The sequence below is a fragment of the Miniopterus schreibersii genome, assembly GCF_964146895.1.
Source record: "Miniopterus schreibersii genome assembly, chromosome: 2".
NCBI lineage: Eukaryota > Metazoa > Chordata > Mammalia > Chiroptera > Miniopteridae > Miniopterus > Miniopterus schreibersii.
In genome coordinates, this window is record NC_138102.1 from 3,561,307 (window position 1) to 3,575,235 (window position 13,929).

General features: G+C 48.1%; 2 protein-coding genes across 2 annotated transcripts in view; one reads left to right on the forward strand and one right to left on the reverse strand.

Annotated features, from left to right (window-relative positions):
- Positions 1–1,346: 1,346 nt before the first annotated feature.
- Positions 1,347–12,091, reverse strand: AGA (aspartylglucosaminidase). The gene is made up of 9 exons (XM_081129473.1): positions 11,914–12,091; positions 9,770–9,923; positions 9,087–9,199; positions 8,103–8,215; positions 6,751–6,865; positions 6,071–6,146; positions 5,164–5,271; positions 4,379–4,512; positions 1,347–2,981 (listed from the first exon to the last, which is right to left on the reverse strand). Exons 1-9 carry the CDS (start codon positions 12,062–12,064, stop codon positions 2,881–2,883), a joined length of 1,065 nt encoding a protein of 354 aa, XP_080985599.1. The 5' UTR covers positions 12,065–12,091; the 3' UTR covers positions 1,347–2,880.
- Positions 12,092–12,238: 147 nt separating this feature from the next.
- The window catches only part of LOC308553612 (uncharacterized protein), a gene marked incomplete at its 3' end in the record, with an annotated part of 272,043 nt that continues 270,352 nt past the window's right edge, over positions 12,239–13,929 (forward strand). The window contains exon 1 of the mRNA XM_081129645.1: positions 12,239–13,878. The remainder of the gene's footprint in view (positions 13,879–13,929) is intronic.

Sequence of the window (13,929 nt, forward strand, 5' to 3'; positions counted from 1 at the left end):
ATTTCACTCCAAGGAATGAACATAATGTTCAGGTGTTTTGGATGGTCTCCCTGGATAGGGTAGTGGGGGGTTGGGACATTTTATCACCATTAATTCCATGTTCACCATGTGAACCTCCTCAGAGGGTCGTCCTTGGCCATTGTCAAAACATCCATTAGGGTTTGCACTGCAGTCTTTGTTCTTACTTTCAACTTACCTGCAGGTCTGCAATGTTTTACCCCACAGGTATAAGTACAGTGAGTAAGAACAAAATTAGGGATTTTTACTGATTACTGCTGACGGTGTCAGGAATGATGAAGAATCAGACTTGACCCTACTTGACGGCTAACGTGAAACTGGCAGAAGACAAGAGATACCTGGGTCAGAGACCAAGGACTTTCTTGCTCACAGCCCAGCCAGCAGCGCGATCTTCACATTTAGGCTTCTGTTAGGTCCCCTAGGGGTAGAGAGGTGGACACAGGTGACTACTGCACACAGTAAGTTTGCACCAGAGCTGAGGAACCACCCAAATCTTTTGTAAGGAGGCTGCAATCAAACCTTTGCCTCAAAAGGACAGACTGTCTATTATACCAAACAGTGGACAAACTGCCCCCGTGCCCATGAGAGAGATGCTGTCTCAGTCTTCAAGGCTCTCGCTGTAGAAACACTGTTGAAAAGAGTCCAGAGAGAAAGCTACCACCATGCTTGCCGGACAGCGTTGCAGCTACTACGTGTGAGGTGTCAATCTGCTGCCTGTGAGCCCCAGCTGGGTATGGAACCTACAACCTAGGTATGTGCCCTGACTGGGAATGGAGCCCGAAACCTTGGCAAATCAGGATGATGCTCCAACCAACTGAGCTACCCGGCAAGGGCTGCTAGGACCATTTAGTTTGACCTTAGTAGGCAAGCAAAAAAAACCCCAAAAAATATTTTCTACAGGGTGAAAGGAAAAAAACCTGGCGGAGTACAGTGTTATAACTACCTCTCACCTTTACCCTAAGCTACCTAACAGCCAGGCATGTGCACACCAGGACAGGTGTGAAGCAAACCTTCACAAAAAGTTAGGTCACGATTCAATTGTCCAAGGTTCCTTTCCCAAGTAACTTGCTTGCTTTTACCAAGTTTTAGTGAGTTATTTCCAAGTTCAATTTATGACTGGCTCACAGTGCTCTCTGCAAACTGTGCCATTTCACCAGTTTCCTACCTGTCTCCCCCACCCCCCAATTACTGGTATCTAAACATCATCATGAGAGGAGAGCTCCCCGGGCACATCCCCAGTAGGGACAAGAAGTGATTTTAACTTTCCAGAAGAAATGACAACCCATCTGCAGCATTTAAATATTATATTCAAATCTAGAACTTAAAAATATATTTCTGAAGTGGATTCCATTTATTTGTAGATTAGATTTATAGAACAATTATTGCCATCAGGAGAAATGTGAAAGAGAAAAAAAACACCTTTAAAAACATGAGGGTTGATTTTGTCAGCTAAGCTTCTGATTTGCTGGGAGTGACAGGCCATGGAGACTTTCAATCTCATTTTTCTGGTGGCGGGTGGCTGCCTAAGGTGGTGACAGACAGCAAATACGCAAACGGGCCTTCCACTGATATCAGTATAAATCAGCACGTTTAAATCCTGCCTCTTTCCCTTGTTCAAGTCCACGCACCTCATGACAACCCTCAAAAGTAGGATTTTCTCTTCTGCTTTGTGAGCGAAGCTGTAGGATTACTTCCTCATTACCTTCCATGCAACAATTAGTAGCTGCTAATCCCAGCTTTCAAGTTCCCGTGTGTGAAGAATCTGACGGGATAGAGCAGAAGACTCCCAGACAGTGATGATGCACAGCAAGGTCTGACAACAAGTGAGTTCACAGCCTTCTCAAAACTACAGCTTTCTAGCCCGAAATGATAAAGAACATTGTATATTAAGATGAGTAGGAAAAAACAGAACAGATACACTAAAGCTTAAGGACAACACTGTACATACGGTGTCATTACTGACTCCGGATGGTACAGGTGATGATTTTGAGGGCACAGAAGGTGCTGAGAAAGCCCACACACACATCTCTGTATTGGTGTCAGCTGGATGGTGGACTCACAGCTCAGGAAAACAAGACCCAGCTGGACGACAGATTCACTGACTTATTTCTAACTGCAATCACCAACCTCAGCACGAGACTAGTAAAACCACAGGAGAGATCAAACTTCCTAAATCATGTTCAGAAGCAGTTATTATACTAACTCTCAGCAGCTGAAAGAGCTGAGATGGTTGTGGCTAAAGAACCTTCACACGCTGAGAGCTCTATCGGAGGAGCAGACCAGGGAAAATCAACAAGGCTGCTCATCAGAAGATTGCCTGTATTTTCTAACATGTGCAAAAGAAAAGCACCTTTATTGTTAACAGCATCCTTTCCCCTCAGATGAGCAAGGAGCATCCTGTAAAGCTGGTCATCAGTGAGAAGGGACACATCGCTATAATTACGGAGATTCAATCAGGACTGACCATGCTTGGCCTCATCCCTACTCCTTCCTTTGGGTCTAAAAAACTTGGATACTATAATTATAGATTATTTCTTTTGGCTTTAAGATATTACTATGGAAACAAATCCCCAAAGTAGCAATTCCTTAAAACAATGAGTAGAAATCTAAGTATCATCTAAAATTGAAAGATAGGAAAGATACATACATGTACATGTTCATTTTCAGGCCATATACAAAGCTTAAGGGCAAAAGATAATAATTTCACATATGAAAAGGGAAAGTGCTAGTTCAGCGCACATTTACTTCGGTCCTTATTTTACAGGAAGATTTCAGAACAGGAGGCACCCTCTGCAGTGAGGGAGCCACCTCTCAGCCTTTGCTTCTCTCTTCTCCAAATACAGATACTGACGGAAAAAATGATTAGATGCAGGCTACCTTTTCCTCCACCGGCTGACTCTTTAGAGAATTGTAAACCATGAAGCTAAACTGAGTAAATGTGGGTAGTTTGTTGCAAGCAGCACCTGTGGCCAAGAAAAGAGAGAGTCTGGTTACAGGGCGCAACGTTTACAACCAACAGACACTGCCTGCCGTTGCCCTGACGTTCCACTGAGCCGTGTGGAGCGATGCTGTGCCATCCGCCTGTGCCGGGCCGGGACAGTCCATGGGGAAGGTCCCGCTGCGCGCGCCATCTCTGAACCTCAGAATACAGGCTGATTTTCGCTCTATGCACAGACTGTCATTGCTACTGTTACTTGTTTTCACATTCTTTTCTTAGCAAAAAAATCTTTTCAGGCACATGCTGAAGATTTTATTCCCCCAGCCACTAGTATGTTCCCATCTTTCACCATAGCCACCCCTCCCCAGGCTCCCTGCTCTTCTCTGCTCTGCTATCTCAGGGGCAGTGCGGAGTCATCAGTCAAGATGCTCTCAGTCTAATCAAGTTCCTCTCTCAGAAGTGGTTTCTCGCTGCCCTGCCTACCTGTGGCAGACACCCGGAGGGTCCCCTTCTAACACCATCACTTTCAATTTAAGGGACCAGACTCATCTACAATTATGTAATTATCTACAATTTTAAACTCAGCTATCATTATATAATTATCATTTTACATCCTATTAAATCCAACAAAGAGCCTTTTAAGATTTATTTTTTAAGAGGAAATCAATGAAACTGACTTATTTTATAACATAAAGCCTTTCCCTCCCATAACTTATATTGACTTTTGTATCTTAGTACTTAAAAAAGAGTAAGGAATTCTCCAAGCAAGTTCTTCAAATACAGGTCTGTGGGAAGTAAAGATCAAAGAGCAGTAATGAGCAGTCCGGCCTAGTAAGTCACATCGATCGGTAAGCTGTGTATCTTCCCCATTGGAAACCTCACTAATGAGAAACCGCAGTGGTTGATTCAGAAATGCTTTGAAACTGCGATAGGTTCCTACAGAAACTAAATGAGGCAAAGGACGTGCTTCGGTACAAAAATAATTCCGCTAACTTCTTTGGTTTACTAATTAACAATACATTTTGTACCTTGGAGCCCCAAGAAGATCTAAATGACTGAGACATTTAAATAATGAATGGGAAAGAAGTAGGGAAGATAACTGACCCCTTTCTACTTCTAATTAATAAAAGCATCTGATGAGATTGGCCCATCTCAGCACGGACTGGAGCTGAAGCTCACGGGTACTTAGGACAGAGGTCAGATACGGACTAATAGCAAAGGCTGAATCACAGCTACCAGCAGTCAACCGAAGGAGGGTTTCAGGCATATTTCTAACACTCTGTGGTCAGGGCAGACCACCCATTAACATTTACCCAGCGCCTACTCAATATCGTCCCTGTGTTGTTGTCTACTGATATTTAAAAGGGCGCTTTCATCAACATTTGCAAGTTCACACAAATACAAATTCCCAATAAAACTTACCATAACTTCCGGTCACGTTGGCACATATGACAGCTCCAAAGAACTTGGGAAAATACTTCTGAATTCTTGAGATGACTTTCTGGCAAGCTGTGGTTGGACTCTCTCCTCCTCTCATATATTCTACAGCTTGGTAGCTGATGGAACAGAATCAAAACATGAGAATCGCAAAATAAACTAACTCTAGGTTTGGTTACTTTCAGTGGGAAATGCAGAACTATGAAAACTGTCACATCTGACAGATGAACAAGCAGGGTCAGTCCTGGGAAAGCATGCAGGCCGTGACGCAGTGCCTACCTTTCCACCTCATCCGCCATCAGTTTCAGAGAAGGGCTGTTATTTTTGGTTTTGGCCAAGGAACTGTTAGTAATACCAGCCAGAGGTCCCAAAGGGTAAAGGTCATCTTTAAATACGAAATGGGCTACAATCATTAGGGAAAACACGGGGCCCATGCAAGACACCTCGCTGTCATGATTCTCCCAGGAATTGGACAAAGGGCTGCATTTCTGACTTTTATCATCAGTTACTACAGCTCCTTTATTCAGTGGCCTTACACAAATTATTCACATGGACCACAGCATCCTTATCTGTGAAACAGTCAGAAATATTAGTCTATCTCAGGACCAGGGCTGCTTAGGTTGAATGACTGTACTATCAACACGATAGGTAAAGGACTGTGAGCAGAGTTTCTCAGAAGCTCTTGTACACACATTCAGATTAAACAGCCACTATCTACCTGACAGACAGCCCTTCACAGGTCTCATAGTCACACAGGTGGGAAATCACACCTTGGTAGAAAGCGCATCAGGATGTCCCCATCCCCAGTGGCTGCGGCGGCCCCTGCAGTGTCATCGGCGTAGGCCCCAGCTCCGGGAATTGGCGAGTCTCCTATTCGACTGGTGAGGACACAGCATAAGAATTTAGGACAGGAAATCAAGTATAAAAACCAATTTTATGAGCTGTTTCAATAATAGCGGATATAGCTACTTAGCCACTGATCACTACTTTAATTTCTTCAGCAGAACACAGAGAAAGGATTTTCATAAGTTTCAACTTAGGTTTCCACAAATCTACATTAATTATGTAAGAATTAGATACCAGCTTATGTATCAAGATGGCACAGATTTATATTGACTGTTCTGTTATTACCATCCTTGGCCATCTCCACAGGTTCAAATTAGTTTTCCTCACTTACAGTCCATCTCTGCTTTCTAGCTAATGTGCCAAAATCATACCAAGGTGTTTCCTTCTAAGAAACCTTCAATGCTTTTCTATACTTTGACACAAAGTCCTGGAATCCTTAACTGGCTTAAAACCTGTTGAAATATGACTGGTCCCCCCCTGCACCTGACATACACACAATTTCTTGTCCCACCAGCGGGAGCCCTGAACTGAGTGTGTAGGACATGGGACCTGTCCGTGCCTTGGCCTGGATGCACCCTTCCCTTCCTAAGGCTCGGGCTCAGCTCCTAGCATCTCCCTACTGGCCTCCATTTCTACCCCAGCTTAATCAAATCACCACGGCGATCCTAGGACTCTCTTTTGGCAGGTAGCAGACCCTAATTTCTTTTCTTTCACATTTGTTTTTCTCAGCCATGAAGTTGGGCCTATACTTCTGTGCCTCCTCAGCACCAAGCACACACTGGTTTCCACTCAATGCACACTTGTGAGAGCTGTTCTGTTAGAAACACTGACCCAGGTATTTTGAATTTTATACCATTAGTAGATGTACCAGCGGCAGTGTGTCCCGTCTTATGGATTACAACCATGCCTGGAATTAAAAAAAAATCTCTGTAGGTATCAACTCTGACATTTACTGCAAACATAACCAAATAATTGAACAGTTGGTGATATAAATAAATACCCTCTTCCGTTAATTTCAGGTAGAAGAAAGTAGGAAATCTGAGAATACTGAAAACAGTACCAGGCACAATCTGTGCACTTTAAGGAGCTGGTTCAGGGCGTCGCTTTCAGACACCCCAGGGTATTGTTCCTCCATTTGCTCAGCTACTTTTCAGCCTTTTCAAAGGTCATTCCAGAGACAATCCCTGACACAGACTAACGGACATTTTCAACATCACAGCTTGGGAAGATTACTTGAATGTGGCAAATGTCAAATTACTACACAACTAAATGGAAATAAAAACTTAGAAAGCCACGAGTGAATAGTCATTAGGTCTTGTACAGGTAATTTACCAAAATGTACTCAGATGCAAGGAAAGAATGTGTGTGTGCACGCTGCATGTGGGTACATGTCTATAAAGCAATTGAAACCGCCTTCTGCCACGTGGATAGGGATGGGAGAGTTAAGAACCACAGGCAGGAGTTAAAGTGGCTTAACGTTAACCACGAGAACTGTGCAAAAGGCAAATTACCAATAGTGTCGTGACCGGCACTGGGTCCTGTTTCCTCACAGGCAGAACATTCCTGCTTTAAGATGCTGGGTGGCTTGTAAGGTCCACAGTATTTTGAAGCATCTGGTATAACATTCTGTAAACAAGAGTTAAGTTTTCTCTCTTAGGAAGGGTGATTTTAGAATTCGGCAAGTAGCTATGAAAATCACTGAACATTAGCAAGAAACTGAAAGGACATCTGGTAAGTGAAAGATAAGAATTAAAAGCCAAAGATTAAACGAGTCTTCTGTGAGCAGATGGGTATAATTTTACTGAATACCTAGTCTGGTCTCAGACTTGCATAATGTGGGGTAGGACTCTACCCTGTCTGGAAAAGATCCCCTTTTCTCTTTATATGCCTGAAACTCTCAGCATAATGGCAGACATAAATGAATATTTTTTGTTAGATATTAATGCTCAACAGAATTCGGTATGCCACCTGACCTTTAAATTTCCTAATTCGTTCCCTGGCCAAAGAAGAATTATGAAATTCAAAGCAAAATCTGTTTTAAAACCATCTTTTTTTCAAAGCTTGGTTCAAGCGAACATAGTTTAAATTTTAGGTTATATGTTAGGACGGCTGTTATTCAACCTCTCAGATTCCTTTATGAATCTCAAAGGCTCAAGAAAATAACCCAAACTCATAGATTTAGGTGGAACATATGGATTAGCATTAGAGCAAGAAGCCTACCCCTCATGTCTTATCATCAGTGCACTCAGTGCTTTTGCCCAGCAGCCTCTTCAGGCACTAACCCCGAGACGCCTTGGTTACTCAAGTGTAATTAGGATTCGGAGAAGAAACAGAGAGACTGTGACAGTCCACAGGAAAACTCGGAATGGCAAAGGCAGACTGACCCATGCTCAAAGTCCCACTGACTTAAAGATCAAGCAGCCCACTAGTAGCACGCTAGGTATCTACCAGTACAGAGCCTCCCGCCACACGAGGGCAAGGTCCTGGGTACAATGCACAGGGATAAAACCTATGAAATACTTTAGACTAATGGTTTCCAAAGTTCGACATTTCAGATGTGGAAACTTCTGTTCTAAGGAAATACAAGCAGAGCCGTTCTGATCGAGGCAGCCCCCTCTCCCCACAGCAGAACCTTCAAAGTCTGAAAACTACTGCCAGGGACCAGCCACTCTCTTCCAGGGACATGCCTCAGACGCAGCGAGGGGCTTTCGAGAACATCCACGCCCTGCTCAACTTAAATCACTGGTTGTAAAGTGTAACCAGGGTGCTAACCAGCACCCTAGGCAACAGGTAGACAACAGAGAGCAGAAGGGAGGTCACCTCATATCTTCAAGTCATTTACTTTTTAAACTTATGTACACACCCTCCAATAATTTGGCTGGCAGTTCCGGGCAAGCCAGTCTGAATGAAGAGCTCGCGAAGTATCGGTAGACAAGTCCTCACTGACAAAGCCCATGCTTTCGGCAAACTTGGTGGCTGGAGGTGCAGAAGAACAGAAAAATGGAAGCTCGTTAACTACTATCTTCTAAACAATTATATGTGCAGGAACACTGTGGTTCAGCTTCTCTTAAGGGGGGTCCACCACCCCAGAGGCCACAAAGGAGCATGCAGACAAGAACAGTGCTAAGGGCATCTGTTTCTAGATCTCAGCCTCCCTGTGACCTTCCCAAAGTGATCTGCTAGGGACCCTTGGCGGGGGTGTTAGGATGGTTGTCCTTTCCTCCTCCCCAACAGACAATCTCCCTTCTACTTTTCAGAAGAGAAGGGGCACCTCTCACCAGTGAAGAGCCCTATTGCTCTAACTAGGGCACAATGCTCAGCGTCTAAAAGCTTTGAGATGCCAGAGGGATAACTGGAGTCCACAAATAACAGCAGGTCCTTCGCCTATTAGGGGGTGTTCAATTCTGTCTTTCAACGGAACTGAAGACCACCTCTTGGAGTTCTTAGCTAATCCATATAGTTAAAAGTTGTTTTTGATTACAGGTCACTGTGTGGTTTTTGGTGTTAACTTGGAATACCATGGGGAAACTCCTTCTATTCCAGTCTTCTCATGTTAATAATGTTCCCTGGGTCTCACACCCGTAAGAGGTAAGTCAGGGGGAGACATGATGCTGGATCCTCTCCCAGTCCAGCAATCCCCCACCCATAGACAATACACTAATGTTTTAAAATCCCAGTTTAAAGATGAAGAAAGAGAATTTAGAAGTAACTTATCCGAAGATAGATATTGAGTAAAACAGCTGGAATTTGAACTTTGGTCGGCTTTTATCCACTATTTTATGCTCAGTCCTTTTTCCACAGTGAGTAGAGACAGACAACTAGGTGCTTCAGTGCAGTTAACACATACCTGACTCTCCTGCTAACAGCGTGTGCGTGGTATGTTCCAGGACTCTCCGCGCCACACCAATAGCGTTTTTAATTCGTCTAAGGTCTCCTACTGCCCCTACGTTCATAGTCGTGCTGCAAGAAAAAAGTGAGATGAGATTTATGATGGCATTTTCATAGATTCATAAACTGCTTTACTTCAAGCCACAGTGATCTTCAGGATAAACAACTTTACATAGAAGTCACAGCACATCCATGAAGTTCATACAAACTCCCACAATTAGACAAACGAAAAGTCAATTTGCCATATACTCCAACAGCACTGAATCTCTCTGTACCTCCTGGCTTATTCTAATACAGCTTCTGAAAGGGGTTTTAAGGCTTCAGGTGAGGCGAACCAGGCATTTGTGGATGGCAGGTCCATGACTGTTTACCAGGTCAGAGACAGATTTTTAGAGTTTGGGGTTCTCCTATGCTAAAGAGACCACCTTCCTCCATGTGATATTTCTATTATGATGATGATTTTCTTTTAATTGAGAGGAAAACCCCTTGTGTTTGGAAAGGCCATGTAATAAGCTAGGGTTTTGACCGGAAAGCTTATGAAATCATCCATCTTGCTCTCAGTAGAAGACTGATCAACTATAATGTAACTCCCCACGAAACAAAGATGCAGACACATCGGTCCTGGGGATTGGTAATTCCTACCCGTCCATGATCATGGCGTCCAGCGTCGTCTCCCCAACCTCATCGGGACTTCCTCCGAAGCCCACAGTGCCGTCACACTGCTCGCGCTCACACTCAGCACAGCCCTTCTCCACGGCATCCAGGGCGGACCCTCCGGCCGATAAAGTCCTCCACGCTGCTCATCAAACACCAATAGAGCTTGTTTACATATATATTTTTTCAATGCCAAGTGCAACCAACCAGAAATGTTTTCAGAACTCATATTTTTACAAATTATTATGTTAAACTGAATTTTTAAATCAGTGTATCAAGTGCTACAAAGGAATGAGTGATATACACAGTGGTACAGGCAGAATTATGTAACAACTACTTACTGTAAAGAATTCAAAGCCCTGGCCACTGATGAAAAGTGAGGGTTTTTCCCCCACTTATTAACAGGTATTTCTACTGTGTGAGAAGAGAAATAGTCTCTCCTTCAGCTTAAAGTTACAACTGAACCTGCTATAAGTTACGTGTACATCGAAAATTCATTAAATCACAGCCTTACACAGTCTGTGTCATTAGGTCGCTGGAACTATGTTTTACTAATACTTTTATTGGGGTAGCATCTACGGCAGCAAGTCTCAATAACAAAACCACAAGACCAAGTAATTACAGTGTGGGCTTGGCATGGATTAATTCATTTAACCTTCACAGCAGCTTTCCAGGGAAGTCCTGTGCAATTATTATCCTCACTTTAAACAGGAGGAAACAGACCCAGAGAGGTTAAGTAACTTATTCAAGGTCACACAGGTGGTAGGTAGCAGAGCCAGGATTCAAAGGCAGGCATTCTGGCTGCAGAGCCCAAGCTTTTAGCACTGGCTGCGTTCTGTGGAGCTCCATACATTGAACAGGAATAAACAAAGTCTTCAATGGTCAAATCCCTTAAATGGTAGGTGCTACTTTTGGTAAAAAAATACATTATTACTACTGGCCATACTGGCTTGAAAGCCTACTTTGAGCAGCTATAGGCAGGGATTGTCCCCTCCTGGGATGCTGCACTTTCTTTCCTCTCATCATCGCTGGGAATTTGCTTCTCATGGCCCATTTCCCCCTTTTCTCTGAGTGTATTCACTGCTTATAACATACGAACTGAGCTCCACCAAATTCTGGAGCCAATTATGCCCAAGAAAGTTAAATTAGGAACCTCAGAAGGGGTCTTAAATTACCTCTGCGGTATTATGTCTTGAAATGAATGAAACAGACACACAATAGAGTAAGAAAGTGACAAAATAATGGTATGTACAGGGTGACAGCAAAGCACAGCAGGCAGACACTTAGGACTCCGATTGGACGCTGGGGCAATAATCAGGGAAGGCTTCCTGGAAGAGGCAATGCTTTAGTTTCCTGGTTCTCAATCCCGGCTGCAAATCAGAATCCTTGGGGAGCTTTTAAAAACACGCCAGATGCCCCGGCTTTGCAGGTAAAGGAAACCCCAGGAGCTGGGGCCCGGACAGCGCTGGCCCGCGGGCTGCGCAGGGACATTAGCTGGGACCCGCCCCGGGCAGCGCTGGCCCGCGGGCTGCGCAGGGACATTAGCTGGGACCCGCCCCGGGCAGCGCTGGCCCGCGGGCTGCGCAGGAACATTAGCTGGGACCCGCCCCGGGCAGCGCTGGCCCGCGGGCTGCGCAGGGACATTAGCTGGGACCCGCCCCGGGCAGCGCTGGCCCGCGGGCTGCGCAGGGACATTAGCTGGGACCCGCCCCGGGCAGCGCTGGCCCGCGGGCTGCGCAGGGACATTAGCTGGGACCCGCCCCGGGCGGCGCCGAGGGCGGGGGAGGTGGGTGTGAGGAGAACCTGCGGCCCCGGGGAAGTCTGTCGTTTGCAAGGCTGGGAACCCGGTGTCCCGGGGGGAAGGGGGTCGGGTTGGCAGGACGGGGGGAGGCAGGAGGCTGCCCGGGACGGACGGCGCCCGGCGTCTGCAGCTCGGGCGGCGCCGCGGGAGGCCGAGCGGAGGCCCCTGGGCCGCGGGGCGCGGGGTGCACTGCGCGGGGGCTGCACACGGCAGCACCGGGCCCACTGCAGGAGACAGCCCGAGGCCGGGACGGGGGCCTGCGGCCCGCCTGCCACCCGCTCGGGACCGTCCCGCGCTCCCGGCCCCGCCCCCCGGCCCCGCCGCCCCGCACCTGCTTCGGTCGCGTTCTTAAAGGGCCAGGTGTTGAGCACCAGGGGCAGGGGGCCGGGGCCGGGGCCGGGGCCGGAGCGGCGCGCGAGGGCCGGGCCGAGCAGGAGCTGCAGGAGCTGCAGGAGCAGCAGGGGGCCCGCCTTCCCCGCCATGGCTGCCGCCCGCCCGGCGCGCCCGCGGACCACGTGACCCCGCCCCGCCCCCTCCCGCCTCCCGCGCCCGGCGAGGCTTCCGCAACTCTCGCGAGACCGGCTCCCCCTGCGCCTGCCCGCTGGAGGCCTGCGTCCGGCCGGCCGAGGCTCCTCCCGGGGCAGGTGGCGCTCACGTGGGGGAGTTGGTGTGAAATTGCGCCGCCCCGGCTCGCGCGGGCCTCGGGGCGCTGAAAGGGTGGTTTTAACTGAGCCCTGTCATTAGAGTTGGAGCTGGCGCGCGGCCCCGGCCTGGGCGGGGGCGGCCCGCGAGGGCACCTGCTGCCCACCGCGTGTTCCCTCTGCATGTTCCCGGCCAGGCCCTGCGGCTCCTCCGCCCGCGCGCCCTGGGGGCGGCCTCCTCACGAACCTGCCTGGAGAGGAGGAGCGAGCCGGGGGGCAGAACCGGCCTGCGAGCCGCGCAGCCGCCTCCCCTCCAGGGCCAGGAGCCCCTCGCGTCCCCGCCCCGCGCCTGGCACCCCGAGGTGCTAAGCAGACCCGTGACTGCGAGCCTCGTTCAGGAGAAAGGGGAGAGGCGCCGCCAGCCAGGCCGCGTGGGCTGCATCCGGCAGGCGCAGCGGAACCGCGCTGAGGGCTGGGAAGCTGGCGAGCCACGGGCGGGTCCAGAGGACGAAGGAAACCGGAACGTTCTTTTACAGGGGAAAAGAAGCCGGGAGGGGTGTTAAACAGAAGTTCCGGTCCTGGACGGGAGGCTTCCCGGCGCGGCGGCTGCTCATTGGCTGCCACTCCGGAAGTTGCTCACTGTTGCCAGGTGGCGAGGAAGTCGCCCTTGCTGCCGCTGCGGCCGCACGGTGCAGCCAGGGGCCCTGCACGCGCGCTTTCCCTGAGTGGCTTCCCGACGTCGCTTTGCATGAGGTTTCCTTTATTCACTTTCTCAGGTAGAAGGTGGAATGAAGACTTCGCCTGCGTGATCGAGGGAAACTCTGGTCGGTCTGTTGCCCGGGCCAGCCACCCGTGCCGGGGTCTGGAGGGCCTCCTTCTGTTGCGAGGGGAAGATACAAGGCAAATAGTGTTGAAAGCACCTGTAAATCCATCCAGGCTAATAACGTATTAACTGGTAGGAGCTGAGAGGTTTACACAACCTCTGAAGCATGAGACTAAAGACGCAATTGAAATAGCATAAGGCAGGGAAGCGCTATTCAAGTCAGGAGAAGTGTTACGAATTTCCACCACGGGAGTTTGTAGGAGGAACAAGCCCCTTCTTCTGCGGTTCATGAGGATAATCTAACGCCAGGGGAAACCTGCAAGAAGGGGAAAACGGCAAGGAAGCAAGGGAAACATCGACTGTACTTTGGATTCATGAGCCTTGATATTCTTGATGCCACCTCAGGAGCCAGGATACCACTCAGCAACATACAGTGTAAACAGTACGTAAAAAATCGGTCTCGGCGCCCAGCGCTCACTGTGGCATCTCGCTGACTCTCAAGGCATTTGTGTTTCTTCCGGCTGAAAAGAGCCTGAACTTTGTTGTTGTTTTATTGACCTCAACAAATGGCCAGCAAACTCCCTAGCAAGACGGGTTCATTCGGGAACAACAAAGAATTGCAGTTTTCACACCCAGGAAAGCAAAAGAGGGCAACGCTCTTTTATAGACGGGGGCCGGGCGCTTGTAAACCAAGAGTCCATTGGAGGGGCCTGAAGACCAGAAGTATAGTGGCTTCCCATTGGCTGAGTTCTGGCAGTCTCCCATTGGCTGAGCTGTTACCGAGCAACGAGGAATCTCTGCTTCCTGCATCCCTTCCAGCCAGAGGCTCAAGGTCTGGCTGTTGCTCTTGGGTCAGTAGTGTGTGTTGAGTGACCGACCTATG